The sequence below is a fragment of the Lutra lutra genome, chromosome 4 (genome assembly GCF_902655055.1).
Source record: "Lutra lutra chromosome 4, mLutLut1.2, whole genome shotgun sequence".
Taxonomy (NCBI): domain Eukaryota; kingdom Metazoa; phylum Chordata; class Mammalia; order Carnivora; family Mustelidae; genus Lutra; species Lutra lutra.
Window position 1 is genome coordinate 17,001,333 of NC_062281.1, and position 18,166 is coordinate 17,019,498.

General features: G+C 41.9%; 1 protein-coding gene and 1 long non-coding RNA gene across 3 annotated transcripts in view; one reads left to right on the plus strand and one right to left on the minus strand.

Annotated features, from left to right (window-relative positions):
• The window catches only part of LOC125097929 (uncharacterized), a 126,045-nt gene that overhangs the window by 8,866 nt on the left and 99,013 nt on the right, over positions 1-18,166 (minus strand). The window contains exon 2 of the long non-coding RNA XR_007126649.1: positions 873-1,085. This is a non-coding gene — a long non-coding RNA (uncharacterized LOC125097929). The remainder of the gene's footprint in view (positions 1-872; positions 1,086-18,166) is intronic.
• ANXA13 (annexin A13) overlaps positions 1-18,166 on the plus strand; it is a 58,879-nt gene that overhangs the window by 849 nt on the left and 39,864 nt on the right. Inside the window, exon 2 of one of the 2 annotated variants that reach the window (XM_047726146.1) lies at positions 680-802. The exons of the other annotated variant lie outside the window; for it this stretch is intronic. Coding sequence (XP_047582102.1) covers positions 680-802 — 123 coding nt within the window. The remainder of the gene's footprint in view (positions 1-679; positions 803-18,166) is intronic. 2 annotated transcript variants of the gene reach the window in all.

An 18,166-nucleotide genomic window follows, 5' to 3' on the forward strand; every position in this document is an offset into this window, starting at 1 on the left:
TAATAATACATTATATGTTAATAAAAATAATTTAAAGGGAAAAAAAAAGAAATAAAAGGAAATAAATTTGTTGATTTGCAGTGGAAGTCTAGGGAACAGTTTAACCAGGATACTTTGGTGGAAGTTTATCAGAAAAAAAATAAATAAATAAATCGTGGTATATTTAAGGATAAAAATAAACTTGATTTTTTTTTAATATTGAAAAATATGTGTCTAAATCTGTTGCAGTAAGCATTTTAATACCGTCTGGCTGCACCTTCTCTAGCTCCCCATGGCAAGAATGACTTATTCTATGTAAACTAGGACCAAAGAGAATGAAACTCCAGGATGTTCTGTAAACTTTAACTTTGTTTATAAGCTTTTTTCCCTTTGCTACAAATAAACCTGCACTTAGTGGTTACAAGCCTACAAATAACTTCTTCAGGGAGTGTCATATTTCAAACCTTTTGTAGATAACATTTCTTTTTTTCTTTTTTCTTGTTTTGCTAGCCAAGAGCCTGCCATTCAGTATCTTTCAGAGATACTAAAACCTATTTTTAAGATACTTCTGATAGCTGCAGAGGGTCCCTGCCATAGCAGTTTAGGAAGACATTTTTATCTTTGGAGTGTCATCCCCATGGGGCAGCTGGCTTGTGTGAGTGGTCTAGCATTTTTATGTATTTCTTTTTTGACTCCTCAGAGCCAGTCTTACTCCCTCTCAGAAGGCAGTCACCAGTTGCCCAGAGGGGACAGCCAACCCTCAGCAGCCGTGCAGCCTCTCAGCCACCCATCAGGGCATGGACAGCCAAAGGCCCAACAGCCTGTAAGCACTTGATTTTCCCTCCAAATCATAGGCATGACTGGGTTCTCTCATGGCCCCAGTATTTACACACCAATGACTTGTCCCATCAGACCCTCCACCATCCTCCAGCCTGCAGATGTCATCAGCAGGCACAGCTCCCAAGCAGGGAAATCTTTCCCTGGAAAATGTCTGTTACAATGTTTGCAGCTACAGTGGAAAGGTGGTCTAGGAGCTCTGCTTCAGTTCCCAGCAGTATCCCCTTAATCATGCCTTACGGTGGAGAGCGTGATGCTACAGATGGCCACTAGGATATTTTAGAAAATGCGAATGGAATTTAACATAGCACAAGGAATGAATATGTTCTAAGACTGTGTTTCTACATAAGTAAATGCAAAATCTTCTTAAAAGAACAAAAAATCATCCTGGTAATGATTTCAATTATTTACATTAGAAAGCAACTTGAATATGTACAAACTTCGACCTCTAATGTTTCTGGTTTTAAAGTTTGTTTTGCACAACCAAAACAAATATATAAAACTAAATACTAGTAGAACCCGAGTTGAGAAGGTGCAAATAAATGCATGCCATTGATTTAGCATAATAGATAATATTATCTTGCTGGGATTAAATGGCCACAGTCAGTGTAAAAAATGGCCCTGATGGCTATCATGTGGTTTCTTTTGCATTACGGCGTGTCTAAAATAGGATGTGATGTGTGACTTTTTAGTTCTACTGTAATGTTTCTCTATCCAAAACTGAGAAGCTTGTGTTTGTAAGACTCCCTATAAAACAATCAGGACTTCTCTTGGCTAACATGCATGATTTTTATATTAAACCTACCTCTCTCTGTTCTCTAATCTTTCATCATTGGCTTGCAACAATTAAACTACGGCTATCTGGCATATATACAATCATAAATAGAAACACAAATGTAAGTGTTGAAATCGTGTGCTTGCTCTTGGTCATCCTGATCATTTAATATGCTTTACGTTAGTTTTTAAGTTATTACCAGCTAGCAGTAAACACAGATTTTATTTTTTTTAATAAGGTCTTTTTTTTTTTAATCTTAACTTATTTATCTGACACACAGAGAGAGATCACAAGTAGGCAGAGAGGCAGGCAGAGTTGGGGTGGGGGGAGCAGCTTCCCTGCTGAGCAGAGAGCCCAATGCGGGGCTCGATCCCAGGACTCTGAGATCACAACCTGAGCCGAAGGTGGAGGCTTAACCCACTGAGCCACCCAGGCGCCCCTAAACACGGATCTTAAAAGCCTACTAGGAAAGTTAAGAATTCCCAAGGATATGTCCAAGGACTGGGATCCACAATTTCTTGACAGATAGTACTCCAAAGCCAGTTGGATATTGGTCAGGAAACTACATTTTCCAAGGAACTGTGATATAGAGGCTTTCCTAGCCAATTCGGAAAACTGGAAATTACTTTTTTATTTTGTGCTTTCCCCCAGTCCTGTTGCTATTATTAATAGTTTCTTTCAACTGAAGACATAGTGCTTATGACTAACCTATTTGGAGCAGTATTAACCCAGATAAGGGGTTCCTATCATTTGCTAAATCACACAATGTTCAGAGTTTGCTTAGCCTAGAGGACGTGTCCTTGTGCTCAATGGGCTTTGTGCATCAACAGAAAAATATGATTTTCATATTTTTGGAAGATTCTGGAAAATCGTATTATTTAAAAATAAGGTTTTCCACAGGAAAATCTGCTTTGGTTTAGTGAAATGGCTGCTCTATTCTCTTGCGTGGGTTGTTTTCAGGAGAATCGCTATCTGGAGGAAAATCCAGAATTGAGATCAATAGTGAAATCTCTTTGCCGTTAGGGTATGGTTACAGAGTATGGGCAGAGCAATAGGGAGAAAGCAAGATTCAAGGGAGCCGTGGACAAATGTTGAAATAATCACAAACTCAAGAGGACTTTTGGTTTCTGGAAAATCATTTGTAAGGCTGATAAACAGGCACTAGGAATAACTCGCCTGGCCCTTCAAAGTGTGGTTTCTGGAACAGAGACAGTATCTGTATTACCTGGGTGTTTGTTAGAAATGCAGAATCCAAGGCCCATGAAGGATCTGCATTTTAGCAAGATCCTGCAGGGATTCTTAGCGTAGGACGGTCTGAGAAGCAACTAGGGAACAAGTTCTCACACTTGGCTGTACATCGGGATCACCTGCGGAGTTTTAAAAACCTTTGAAGCCAGAAAGTTTGAATTAACTGGTCTGGTGGTTGGCCTGGGCACTGGGATGTGCAGATGTTCCCCAGGTGGTGCTAAATGTGCAGCCGAGTTTGAGAAACACTGAACTGGAGCACAACACCATTCTTCCAAGAGCAGATCAGCATACCACCGATGAAAGCAGGTGTCCTTGGAAGTGCCCATAAGTGAAAAACAACTTGTCAATGTTAGAACATCTGCTCAGCGATCTGCCACGGTGTTTGGGAACATGCCACATTTATGACTTGCTTGTGCCAATATTTAGCCAACATAAATCTTGTCTAAAATGGAAAACAGTTTGGGACTTATGGGAGGGGAACAGGCAAGCTCAGACGCAGGTGGATTAGGAACACCCAGGAGCCAAACAACAGGTGGGAATCGGTCCAGATGCCCGAGAAGAGAAGGGAGGCTCTGGAGGCAAGTAAAAATGTGACTGGGAATGTGGGATAAAGTAAGTATGGTTTTAACTGAGAGCTGGCCTCAAAGTGTGATCCCAAACCTAGAGAATTAGTGAAAGAAACCAAGCAGAATCCAGCCTAGACCATGCAGTCCTACCTCTACTATCAGGAAATCATTTACCCCAGAAAATTAGTCCTTCAGAACATCACCATGGCTATAGGAGGAACCAAAATGGGCCTCTGATGTCAAAATAGGACTTGCACTAAAGCATCCCTTCTTCATTTAAAAACAAGCCTCCCATTCAGAGTTGACTATATTTTATTTTATTTTTTATTTAAATTCAGTTAGCCAGCATATAATACATCATTAGCTTCAGATGTAGACTTGTGGCTCATCAGTTGTGTAACACCCAGTGCTCGGCTTGTCACATCACGTGCCCTCCTTCATGCCCATGATCCAGTTATCCCATCCCCCCACCTACCTCCCCTCCAGCAACCCTCCATTTGTTTCCCAGAGTTAAGAGTCTCCCTCTCTGATTTCCTCCCATTCCATTTTCCTTCCCTTCCCCTATGATCCTCTGCACTGTTTCTTATATATTCCACATATGAATGAAACCATATGATAATTGTCTTTGTCTGACTTATTTTGCTCAGCATAATACCCTCCAGTTCTGTCCACGTCAATGTAAATGGTAAGATTTCATCCTTTTGATGGCTGAGTAATATTCCATTGTATATATAAACCACATCTTTGGGGCGCCTGGGCAGCTCAATGGGTTAAGTCTCTGCCTTCAGCTCAGGTCATGGTCTCAGGGTCCTGGGATTGAGCCCCATGTCGGGCTCTCTGCTCAGCGGGAAGCCTGCTTCCCCCTCTCTCTCTGCCTGCCTCTCTGCCTACTTGTGATCTCTCTCTCTCTCTCTCTGTCAAATAAACAAATAAACCACATCTTTGTCCGTTTATCTGTGAATGGACATCTTGGCTCTTTCCACAGTTTGGCTATTATGGACATTGCTGCTATAAACATTAGGATGCATGTGCCCCTTCAGATCACTACATTTGTATCTTTGGGGTAAATACCTAACAGTGCAGTTGCTGGGTCATAGGGTAGCTCTATTTTTAGCTTCTTGAGGAACCTTCATACTCTTTTCCAGAGTGGCTGCATCAGGCTACATTCCCACCAACAGTGTAAGAGGGTTCCCCTTTTTCTGTATCCTCACCAACATTTGTTGCTGCCTAACATTCATTTTAGCCATTCTGACTGGTATGAGGTGGTATCTCATTGTGGTTTTGATTTTTATTTCCCTGATGCCAAGGGATGTGGAGCATTTTTCATGTATCTGTTGACCATTTCTATGTCTTCTTTAGAGAAATGTCTGTTCATGTCTTCTGCCCATTTCCTAACTGAAGTATTTGTTTTTTGGGTGTTGAGTTTGATAAGTTCTTTATGGATCTTAGATACTAGCCTTTTATCTGATATGTCATTTGCAAATATCTTCTCCCATTTGTAGGTTGCCTTTAGTTTTGTTGACTGTTTCCTTTGGAAAAGCTTTTTAATCTTAATGAGGTACCAATAGTTCATTTATGCTTTTGTTTCCCTTGCCTTTGGAGTAATGTCTAGCAAGAAATTGCAGTGGCCAAGGTCAAAGAGGTTGTGTGTTCTCCTATAGAATTTTGATGAATTCCTGTCTCACATTTGGGTCTTTCATCCATTTCGAGTTTATCTTTGTATATGGCGTAAGTAAATGGTCCAATTTCATTCTTCTACATGAGACTGTCCAATTTTCCCAATACCATTTGTTGAAGAGACTGTCTTTTTTCCATTGGCTTTTTTTTTTTTTTTAGATTTTATTTATTTATTCGACAGAGAGAGATAGCAAGAGAGAGAGCACATGCAGGGGTGAGAGGTAGTGGGGAAAGGGAGAAGCAGGCTCCCTGCTGAGCAACAAGGCCAATTCGGGGCTCAATTCCAGGACCCTGGGATCATGACCTGAGCTGAAGGCAGATACTTAACCAACTCAGACACCCAGGCTCCCCTCTGTCGGATATTCTTTCCTATTTTGTCAAAGATTTTTGACCACAGAATTGAGAGTCCATTTCTGGGTTCTCTGTTTTGTTCCATTTATCTATGTGTCTGCTTTTGTGACAGTACCATACTGTCTTGATGATTACAGTTTTGTAACATAGCTTGAAGTCCAAAATTGTGATGCCATCAGTTTTGGTCTTCTTTTTTGATATTCCTCTGGCTATTAAGGGTCTTTTCTGGTTCTGTACAAATGTTAGGATTATTTGTTCCAGCTCTGTGGAAAATGTCAATGGTATTTTGATAGGGATTGCATCGAATGTATAGATTGTTCTGGGTAGCATGGACATTTTATTTTTTTAAAAGATTTTATTTATTTATTTGACACAAGCAGGCAGAGAGGCAGGCAGAGAGAGGAGGAAGCAGGCTGCCCACCGAGCAGATAGCCTGACGTGGGACCTGATCCCGGGATCACGACCCCAGCTGAAGGCAGAGGCCCCAACCCACTGAGCCACCCAGGCGCCCCAGCATAGACATTTTAACAAATATTGTTCTTCCAATCCATGAGCATGGAATGTTTTCCCATTTCTTTGTGTCTTCCTCAATTTCTTGTGTTCTATAGCTTTTAGGGTACAGATCCTTTACCTCTTTGGTTAGATTTATTCCTAGGTATCTTATGGTTTTGGGTGCAGTTGTAAATCCGATTGACTCCTTAATTTCTCTTTCTTCTCTCTCATTGTTAGTGTATAGAAATGCAACTGATTTCTGTGTATTGATTTTATATCCTGCCACTTTGCTGAACACCTGTATGAATTCTAGCAATTTTGGGGTGGAGTCTTTCAGGTTTTCCAAATAAAGTATCATGTCATCTGTGAAGAGTGAGAGTTTGACTTCTTTGCCAATTTGAATGCCTTTTATTTCTTTTTGTTGTCTGATTGCTGGGTCTAGGACTTCTGGTACTAAGTTAAACAATGTCAGTGAGAGTGGACATTCTTGTCACGTTTCTTTTTTTTTTTAATTTTATTTATTTATTTATTTGACAGAGAGAGAGATCACAAGTAGGCAGAGAGTCAGACAGAGAGAGAGAGAGAAGCAGGCTCCCTGCCGAGCAAAGAGCCCGACGCAGGGCTCGATCCCAAGACACTGAGATCATGACCTGAGCCAAAGGCAGCGGCTTAATCCACTGAGCCACCCAGGCGCCCCTCTTGTCACGTTTCTGACCTTAGGGGAAAAGCTCTCAGTTTCTCCCCACTGAGAATGATTTTCACTGTGGGCTTTTTGTAGATGGCTTTTTTGATATTGAGGTATGTTCCCTCTATTCCTACACTGTGGAGAGTTTTAATCAAGAAAGGATGCTGTTTCTTATGCTTTTCTGTATGAATAGAGTTACCTGTAGTTGACCAGGATGGCAGCCCTGTAGATTAAAATGTAAATTCATATGCTACTTACCGAGCCTCTACTGTATAAAAAGCACTGTGTGCACCTCTGAGGGGTCTGAATCATCATCATCAAGATCATTAAAATTCTCCTACGCTGATTTAATTTCACTTTAATAAGTTCTACTCCTAAAAAAAAAAAAAAAGATGCTGTGTTTTGTCAAGTGCTTTTTCTGCATCAGTGGTTCTTATCCTTTCCTTTATTAATGTCCTTTCTTTTATTAATGTGATTTATCACATTGATTTGCAGATGTTGAACCAACCTTGTAGCACAGGAATAAATCCCACTTGGTCATGGTGAATAATCCTTTTAATGTGCTGTTGGATCCTATTGGCTAGTATCTTTTTTTTTTTTTAATTTTTTTATTTTTTTTTCAGCATAACTGTATTCATTATTTTTGCACCACACCCAGTGCTCCATGCAATCCGTGCCCTCTACAATACCCACCACCTGGTGCCCCCAACCTCCCACCCCCCACCCCTTCAAAATTCTCAGATCGTTTTTCAGAGTCCATAGTCTCTCATGGTTCACCTCCCCTTCCAATTTCCCTCAACTCCCTTCTCCTCTCCATCTCCCCTTGTCCTCCATGCTATTTGTTATGCTCCACAAATAAGTGAAACCATATGATAATTGACTCTCTCTGCTTGACTTATTTCACTCAGCATAATCTCTTCCAGTCCCGTCCATGTTGCTACAAAACTTGGGGATTCATCCTTTCTTTCTTTTTTTTTTTTTTTTTTTACAGCTTTATAAACATATATTTTTATCCCCAGGGGTACAGGTCTGCGAATCGCTATTGGCTAGTATCTTGGTGAGAATTTTGGCATCCATGTTCATCAGGGATATTTATCTGTACTTGTCCTTTTTGGCGGGGTCTTTGTCTGGTTTGGGGATCAAAGTGATGCTGACCTCATAGAATGAGTTTGGAAGTTTTCCTTCCATTTCTTTCTTTTTTTTTTTTTTTTTTTTTTTAGTTTATTTACTTGACAGACAGAGATCACAAGTAGGCAGAGAGGCAGGCAGAGAGAGAGGAGGAAGCAGGCTCCCGGCTGAGCAGAGAGCCCTGTGATTCGGGACTCAATCCCAGGACCCTGGAATCATGACCTGAGCCAAAGGCAGAGGCTTTAACCCACTGAACCACCCAGGCGCCCTGCATTTCTATTTTTTGAAACAGCTTCAGAAGAATAGGTATTAATTCTTCTTTAAGTGTTTGACAGAATTGCCCCGGGAAGCCATCCTGCCCTGTACTCTGAAAGAATTAAGGTCGACAAACTCCTGGCCAGACTTATCAAAAAGAAAAGAGAAAGGACCCAAATTAATAAAATTGTTAACGAAAGAGGAGAGATTACAACCAACACCAAGAAATACAAACAACTATAAGAACATATTATGAGCAACCATATTGACTCATAGGCATTGACAAATTAGGCAATCTGGAAGAAATGGATCCATTCCTACAAACATATAAACTACCAAAACTGAAACAGGAAGAAATAGAAAACCTGAACAGACCCATAATCAGCAAGGAAACTGAAGCAGTAATAAAAAATCTCCCAACAAACAAGTTGGCTGTATATTAGACAAAATCACACAGTCTTGGCTTTGGAGGGTTTCTTATCTATGGTAGCTAAAAAGCAGTCATTTTAAAGAGGTAGAAAAAATGCTGTCAAGGACAAATACACTAACAGAAGGAAGATCATACAAATCAAAAAACTGACACAGGAGCTTTAAAGATATAGGAGCCTGGGGCCTCTTGGTGTAGGGGATGGAACCCAGCATATATCTGCTCTGCTCACAGCAGCAAGAACCAAGATTCCCAGTGATGGTGGACATAACTGGAGGTTTCAAGGCAGCCTTTTGAAAGGATACTGATGATTACTGACATTTCTCAAGTTCTTGCTAGACCATGAGTTGTTCTGGGGACATGGGGTGAAGTTTGAGCCCTTTACCCTACCAAGCCCTCCACATTGATGTGTCCTTTAGTCCTCACACAACTCTGTGAGGGAGGTAGTATTATTATCCCCCTTTAAAATATGGGGAAAGTGAACCAAGGAAAGATTAAATAATTTGTCTAGTGAGGGTTGAAGCACAGATTGGGATTTAGGTAGAAGTTCTTCACATAGCGCCTTGGGTTCACATTATACCAACCAGAAACTAACTTACCAGGATTTCTAAACTATTGAACTGGATCATTATCTTCTCTTTACCCCCATCCCTGAGCTTCCTTCCTCTCCCCCAGCCCCCCAGTTAGATTCAGTGCTCTTCCTTAGTGCTTTCATGCTACTTTGCATATAATGCCATCAGTCCCCTCCCATGTGATTTTAGAACTATCTGTTCACACATCTCCCCAACACTGGACTGATAACTCACTTGTTCATCTTTGTATCCCCATTACAAAACCCTATTACATTGTCCCCATTATAATGACACAAAACCTGGCACACAGCAACTGCTCGATAAAATTTGATGAATTTGTTACATTTTATAGATAAGCCTTACTCAAACCAATGTTTTGTTCCATTGGAATCCAAATCCCTATGACCAGGTGCACCCCCGAACCACTGTGTGAGTAAGGTCCTTATATTTGTATTTTTAGAAACCCCCCAAGTGATTCTAATGGACCCAAAGTTGAGAGCCATGGATCTAATGTCAGGTGTTCCTCTAGTGCAGGAATGTGCCCAAATGTGGCCCCCAGACCATCATTGGAATAACCTAGGATCTTGTTAGGAAAGCAGATCATCAGGCCCCACTCCAGATCTACAGAATCAGAAATTCAGGGCTTAGGGCCCAGCAGCTGCTGCTGAATAAGCCCCTCCAGTTGATTCTGATGTTTGTTCAGTGTGAGAATCAATGTTGAAGCAAAAGTATCTCACAGGCCTGGTATGGAGCTACAGCCCAGCTTTGCCTAAGAACCACTCTCATCATTGAGCCTGCAGAGCTGCCCAGATGATGGCCTTTAAAGCCAACTTAGCCCCTGATCCTCCTCCAAGGCCTCTCACACCAAATGCAACCCAGAGAACTGCCCCATTCTGATGTCCACCTGACCCCAGGCTGCATTCTCCCACCACTCATCTTCACATGCATAGAGAAAAGGTAGCTCAAGAGTCCCTCCACCAGCAGAGGAAGGAAGCCACTCTTCATTCTTCTCATCAGTTCAACATATTCTTTGAAAGAAACTCTTATGAGGGTACCTGGGTGCTGCAGTTGATTAAAGGTCTGCCTTCAGCTCAGGTAATGATCCCTGGGTCTTGGGATCAAGCCCTGTGTCAGCCTTTCTGCTCAGCAGGGAGTCTGCTTCTCCCTCTCCTTCTGCCCCTACCTGTGCTCATGCTCTCTCTTTTTCTCTTTCCATCTTTCTCTCTCTCCCCTCTCTAAGATAAAGAAGGAAAGAAGGGAGGGAGGGTGGGAAGGAGGGAGGGAGGGAGGGAGGAAGGAAAGAAGGAAGGAAGGAAGGAAGGAAGGAAGGAAGGAAGGAAGGAAGGAAGGAAAAGAAAAGGAAGAAGGAAGAAAGGAAGGAAGAAAAAAAGGAAATCCTATGAGCCAGATACTGTTTGGGGCTCTACAGATAAAAAGAGATATAAAAGACCACAGTCCATGCCCTTAAAATAGCCCACAGTCTAGCAAGGGAGGAGAACAAATAATTATAATGATGTGTGATGGATGCACTAAGAGAAACATGTCCAAAATTTGGACAGAGGGGGGAGTGATGCTGTGTGGGAGGAAGAAATAGAACAGGCTTCCTGACATGGAGAAGGGCATTCTTTACAGTGCTGGAGTATGCACAGAGATGTACAAGAAGGGTAATGCTACCCGAAGTACAGCTCTCCACTCACCAAAGCACTTAATCCATTAAGCATCACCTGCCTGTGCAGCTGCTAGCCCCTCCCTCTCAGCTGGGAGCTTCTGCAGGGTAGACACTGCATCTCACTCAGGGTTCTGTCTCCGGGGCTTGACACCTAACAGGTGGGCCTACATCCTTTGATAGATCACTGGACAGGAAACGGTGATACAGATGTGAAGGGGTGAGACCCAAAGGCCCTTGTTTGCTATGCAAAGTGTATTAGTACCCTAGGGCTAATATGCAAAGTATCACAATCTGAGTGGCTTTTTTAAAAGATTTTATTTATTTATCTGAGAGAAAGAGAGAGAGAGAGAGAGAGAGAGCAAGAAAGCATGAGTGGGAGGAGGGGCAGAGGGAGAGGGACAAGCAGACTCCCCACTGAGTGGAGAGCCCTACACGGAACACTATCCCAGGACCCCCGGATCAAGACCTGAGCTGAAGGCAGACACTTGACCATCTGAGCCACCCGGGCACCCCACAGATTAGGTGGCTTAAAACAATGGAAATACATTCTCTCAAAGTTCTGGAGTCTTGGGATTTGGAATCAAGGTGTTAGCAGGGTGGGTGTTCCTGGGAAGGTACAGGGAAGATTTCTTTCTTGCCTCTTTCAGCCTCTGATGAGCCGCAGACATTGCATTTCTTGGTGCAGGGCAGAGGAACCCCAGTCTCCGCCTCCTTCTTCACATGGTTTTCTCCTCTGTGTGTGTCTCTGTTTCTCTTCTTCATAAAAGGACGCCAGCCACTGGATTTAGGACCCATTCTAATCCAGGATGATATCATCCATGATCCTTTACTAATTATATCAGCAAAAGACTCCGTTTCCGAGTAAGGTCACATTCTGAGGTTCCAGGTAGACAAGAATCTGGGTGATACTATTCAACCTACCACACCAAGGAATGAATTTATTTATTTATTTATTTATGGCTTTAAGCCCATAGTGGCTTCTAAACCTTGTACATCAGATTCCTTCAGAAGGCTTGTTTAAACAGAGAGCTGGGCCCTATCCCCAGAGTGTCTGATTCAGTAGATACTCTCGAGGGGGGCCCGAGAATTTGTTTTCTCACAAGTTACCTGGTGATGCTGATGCTGCTGATCCAGGGACCACACTTTAAGAGCCAGTATCTCAGGCAATAGAGAGTCCCTCAGGGATCTCAGGCAAGACAATGACAAGGTCAGAGCTGCACTTTGGATGGACCGTGCTGGAAGCCGGTAGAACAAGTTTTCAAGAGAAACATGATCAAAGACAAGTAAAACACTTGGAAGGCATTGGCCCTGGAGAAAGATGATGAACCCCTGCTCCCCGCTAAAACAGTGGCAATGGGATTGGAGAGAAGAGGACAGATTAAAAGGTCAAATAGATGTAACTAACTGGACAGGTAGGTGAGGGACAAGGAAAATTATAGAGTGATTCCCAGGTACCTGGCTTGTGTGCCCAGGTGAACGGCATGGATCCTGGGGACAGGGCAAAGTGAAGGTTCACAAAGTATGAGGATGAGTTTGGTTTTGGGATCTGTTGAGTATGAGATTCCATGGGACTCCTGGGTACAATGCCTAGCAGGTAGCTGGATCTGAAACTCGAGAGAGAAGTCTGAGCTTGAGGTAATTTGGAGAATATGAACTCATAGTTCTTCTGTTTCATCTTGCTTTCAAGTCGGTATGCGTTTGACTACAAGTAGCAGACTACAGGATTAACAGTGGCTTCAATAACAGGGACATTTAATTACTCGCCCTCAAACGAAGCTGAAAGGAGGAGACTCCATGTTGGTTTAGCTGTTCAGTCACACATTAAGGCCACATCTGCTCTTCTGTTCTGCCATCCTCGAGGGGCTGGCAACAACTCCCCTCATGGGTACTAGACAATGGTCTGGGTTTAAGTTCATGATCTCACACAATAGGATCACAAATAAGAAGGAAGGGGATAGAGAAAAAAGTGCCTTTCTTCTTATGTACCACCCCCCCATCACTGAGAAAAATCCTTTTGGAAAGCCCCAAGCAGGCATCCCATTCAATCTTATTGGCCAGACTTGGTCAAAAGTCCATTCCTAGACCAATCACTGGTCAAGGAGAAGAGGACAGCCATGAACCATGATTCATCCCTGGGGCTAGGGAAATCATCTTGCCACCTAGCATGCTATCTCTCCTTCTCACCCTCTTGCTCGCTTTCCTTCTTTCCATAATTTGGCCTCATTCTTTCCTACTGAAAATGAACTTTTTCTATTGCCCAGTCGTATGAAAAGCAAAAGCTTTTTCATGAGAGGGAGGCATGGCCACAGATACAGAGAGGTCCATGGCCTCATGTAGCTCCAGATTAACAACATCAAGGAAAAGAGTTTCTTTCACTAAGCATCTATAATGTGTCAGAGAAAAGTTCTGACTGACTTGGGTCATATAGCTACTCCTTGGACTGTCACTGTGGCAGAGGTTGGCCTTACCAACCCTTGGGGTTTGGGGCTACTGCTTTATCATTATTGCTTTCTTATAACTATTATTTTTATTAAGATTACTACAGCTGCTGCTGCTACTATTGGATGAACTAAAATAGAGAATGAAGACTCAAAGATCAGATAGAAAGGCAGCCAGATAACTCACCCTTCCTATAATGGGGGTTAGGATGGTTGTGGTAGGAATGATAAAAAGATAAAAATGTTTAAAAGAATTTTAAAGAAATAATTAATAGGCTCGGAGCCAGGGCATTTTTAAACTCTTACCAGGGGAGAGAATAGCATCCATTGTTTTGATTCTGATGGAGAAAGAAATTTGCTCAAAGCAAATTTAGCTATTTCACCTTGTTTCCTTTTTAGCAAATCAGAACTTGTTCACATACTGTTGGTTATGCCCGGTACACAGCACCATTCAGTGAGCCCAGCTCAGCCCCCAGCATTTGCTCTTTTCAATTCCATCTACCCACTTATCATTGACTCTTGAGGATCCCAGAGTACACTTGCTTCTTTTTTTCCCTGCAAGCAATAAATCCCAAGTTTATACTCTCATTGAATTGGCAGAAAAATAGCCTTTGGCGATAGAAGAAGGAAATGGATAATTCTTTTCTAATGAGAAAAGTGCTTCATTTTTCATAACTCCTGAAGGCATGGTTCTTTTCACAGCTGAGGAATGGCTGTCATCTCCCCACGACCACCTTACCCTCCAAGTTCACTTTCGTTGATGCAATACAGCAGTAATTGGATATCTGGAGGTCTAACACTCTTCAGAGGTTTCTGACTCCCAAAACCATCTGTGGACAACATCAAGGCAGTCACTTTCCCCAGGACACAATCTTGTTTCCAGACAATACATATAATTCCACCTCCAGGAGAAACTTCAAGTTGTTGGGCCGAGCACAGTACTAAAGGGCCCCCAAGAATGAGTCAGCAGAGACTGCTGGTTGAGCTTTCTGCCAGCTGAGGCCATGATGCCTATAATTGTGAGGCAGACAAAGTAGCAGAGGGTGATGACAGGCTTCTCACTTTGGACCAACTTTAACTCAGATTCTTCTTCCTAGTTACCTTGTCCCAGTACTCATCTTTCAGATTTGGCATCTGAGTTTCTTTGAAATAAAACTAAGGGAAAAAGACACCATCCTCCGCTTCTAATCCTCCCTTTTATATAACTACAGCAATTCACTCTTTGTCACTGGGGACCTTGCCTGAGTCAGTACCTGTATGCCATTTGCACTAGCACCCCAGCCTTCTCAACACCTTTGGAAGAAACATGTTTATATGATTGTTACAACCGTTAGGCCAGGGTGGTAGACCCTCATCCTGTTAGATCTTCACACCAATGACATTAGAACCAAATAATTCTATGTTGTGAGGGGCTGTTCTGTGCCTTGTAGGACATTTAGCAGAATCCCTGATCTCTACTGAGACCAGATTCTACTAGCACCCCCCTGTTTATGACAGTGTCTCTAGACATTGCCAAATGTCCCCAGAGAGACAAAATTGCCCCTGGTTGGTTGAGAACCACTTCATGAGACACAGAACTTAGTAAAAGCTAGGCTATAGGACAGGAGATGCCCCCATACTGTCTTTATCTGACTGAATTTCTGTCAGGATCCATGCATTCCCGTCCCTCTGGCCAAGATAGTCCCTCACACTGATTGCCTTTCTTTTTTTTTTTTTTTAAGATTTTATTTATTTATTTGAGAGAGAGAGAGAGAGGGACAGATGAAAGGGGAGGTCAGAGGGAGAAGCAGACACCCCATGGAGCTGGGAGCCTGATGTGGGACTTGATCCCAGGACTCCGGGATCATGACCTGAGCAGAAGGCAGTCGCTTAAACAACTGAGCCACCCAAGTGCCCTCTGATTGCCTTTCTTATCACAGGGTAGAGCCAGCTCTTTTTCAAGACTGACCCTTGTCCTCCTGTTGGTGACAACAGCAGCTGAGATGCAGCGGTTTCTCCTGAAAGGCTGTTAGCCAATTAGAAACTTCTGATGATCAGAGTGAGAAGGGCTTCCCTACAGAAATACCCTGTACTGAGGCTGCTGAGCTGCTGGGTTTCCTGCCTAGATGAGCAGAGCTCAACTGGAAAGTCACTAATTGAAACAATCATGAGTCCATTTGCTCACATCCCTTCTGTTTGGGTATATCCCCCAAAAGGACTGCCCCATTTAGTCTCCCTATACCAGAGCTTAGTGCATAGTGGGTCAGTCACATTATTTCTGATTATATTGTCAGTATCTTCAGAAATGATGGTGTCCACCACCTTAGGGCATTAGATATTGGAGGGTCTTAATGTTAGATCTCCTTAAGGACAGTTCCCAACCTTTGATAGGTAAACATCACACCAACTTAATGTGGAACCCAGAGGACATAGCCTGAAAAAGTTTGTCTTTCTGGAAAATGACCTAATTATAGCAGTCCTCATTAAAAGTTATTCTCAAAATGCCAACATACAAATAATCCCAAATTTAGAAGGAAGGTCATTTTTTTTAATCTAAGAAGTTTCACTCATTTTTTAAGAACACATATCAAGATCTGAATCAAGTGGATGTTTTTCCTCTTTTCAGCCTTTTTTTCCAAATGATGCGACCATTCCTACCCATTTAGAGTAATGGCCAAACACATACTTCATATATGTCACCTTACAATTGCATCTCTGAAAGCATAGATCAATAGCCAAACAGTTCTGTGTACTCAGCACTCCTCAAAGGTTAGCTAGAACTCAGGCATCCTGACACACCGCCTAGCTATCTGGTCGGCCTCCTTGATTAACAGACCTCTAGAAAGGTCCAAGTGGAAAGAAGATCTAAGAATAGAGGAATCAGCTTCGCTGTTAGTCGGTGTGACTGTGGAGAATCCTAATGGAACAGTAATTACATGGTGAAATACCAAATATTCTTATAAGATTGAAACTGTGTTTAAAAATAGACCCAACAGGGGCACCTGGGTGGCTCAGTGGGTTAAAGCCTCTGCCTTTGGCTCAGGTCATGATCTCAGGGTCCTGGGATCGAGCCCCACGTCCGGCTCTCTGCTCAGCCCGGAGCCTGCTTCCTCCTCTCTCTCTGTCTGCCTCTCTGCCTACTTGTGATCTCTATCTATCAAATGAATAAATTAAAAAAAAAATCTAAAAAAAAAAAAAAAAAAGAAGAAGAGTAAAGCTTGGGAAATTCTAAAAAAAAAAAAAAATAGACCCAACAAATACAATGTGATACATATTTTTTCTTTTTTTTTTTACATATCAAGTTTTTTTATTATGTTCTGTTAGCCACTGCATAGTATATAATTAGTCCTTGATGCAGTGTTCAGTGCTTCATTAGTTAAGTATAACCCAGTGCTCAACACAGCAAGTGCCCTCCTCAATACCCATCACCCTGTTACCCCCTCCCCCAACCTTCATCCCCTCTGAAACCCAGATTGTTTCTTGGTGTCCGTGGTTTCTCATGGTTCATCTCCCTCTCTCATTTCTCCCCCTTTGGATTTCCCTCCCTTCCCCTATGGCCCCCCATGCTATTGCTAATGTTCCACATATGAGTGAAACCATATGATAATTGTCTTTCTCTCCTTGGCTTACTTCACTTAACATAATCCCCTCCAGTTGCATCCATGTCAATGCAAATGGTGGGTATTCATCCTTTCTGATGGCTGAGTAATATTCCACTGTGTATATGTACCACATCTTCTTTATCTAATTAGTAGTTTTACTTCTTGCTCTGACAAGCATTTAAGCAGATTTTGATTTAAAACACAAAAATCAAGACTTAAAAAAAAAAATGTGCTGCTCTAAGGAAACCATGCCCTAGAAACTATCAACTTAATGAAACTATATGCCACTAATCACCCGAGTCATTTTTAAAGAGGTGAATGGCCACTCAGTTGTGTTTCAAATTGCCCATCAATGTCTACTAAACATGCCTGTGGAAATGTTGCCAGGATATTTCTGGCTTTGAATTTATGAACTTTAGTAGTGCAATATGTTGCATTCACACTAACCGGTTTCAAAGTACAAACAAGTAACCACTTAGAGGTAAAAGAGCTTTGTTCTCAGGGAGGGGCCCAAATATTTCCATAAAGCAAGTAAGTGATCCTGGGCAAAATTACTTAATAACTAGGCCTCAGTTTACCTATAAAATGAGGGGACTGAATACATTCCATGTTTCCCAAACTTCAGACTTAAGTATGAACTTCGTGAATGTTGCCAAATACACATGCCACCTGTTCTACTAATAGTTCTGTTAACTATTTTCTTTAAACTCACTCATCTTGTTGACACACAAAAAATTTATCTTAAAAAGAAAATTTATATCAATACCATAAGTGGAAAATCATTATCAGTTGATATAAGTATAGATAAATAATGAAAGCAAAAAAGACTATATTAAATTCTAACTAAATACTATTGCCAGCTGAAGGCTCAGGTTCTGCCATCTGTTATCTGATAAAAAGATCTACTTGCACAAAGTATGGAAGGGGTTGGCAAAATAATTATTTCAGGCTTTGTGGGCCACACAACCTCTGTTACCACTATTCAGCTCTGCCATTGAAGTGTAAAAGCAGCCATTGATTAAATGTGTATGAGTGGGTTGGCTGTGTTCCAATAAAACTTTATTTATAAAAACAGTGGACAGGCCAGAATTTGACCATAGTCTGTAGTTTGCCAATCCCTGGGTTGAAAGAGTGTGAAAGACATAGTGTCACCAGGCAAAGAATGATTCAATCAGAAGAACTGAGAGAAAATTTAAAAACAAATTCCTTTTTCAGTTAAAAGTCCAAAGGGTTTTAATATATTCAGTGTTCCATGCCACCCATTTTGAAAACCTAGGTTGAATTTCTACCCTAAGAATCTATGATAAACCTCTTTCCTTTATCTTTTCCTACTTGGATAAAGTCTAGGATTTCTTACCTGTGTCAACCCTCAGCACATTTTTAAGTTTTCTTTCTGATTCATTGGGCCGCCAATGGGAAAGTTTCTGATCTTTGTCAGACCAGCACCTGGCTGCACATTGGATTATCTGGTAAGTTTTGAAAGTAC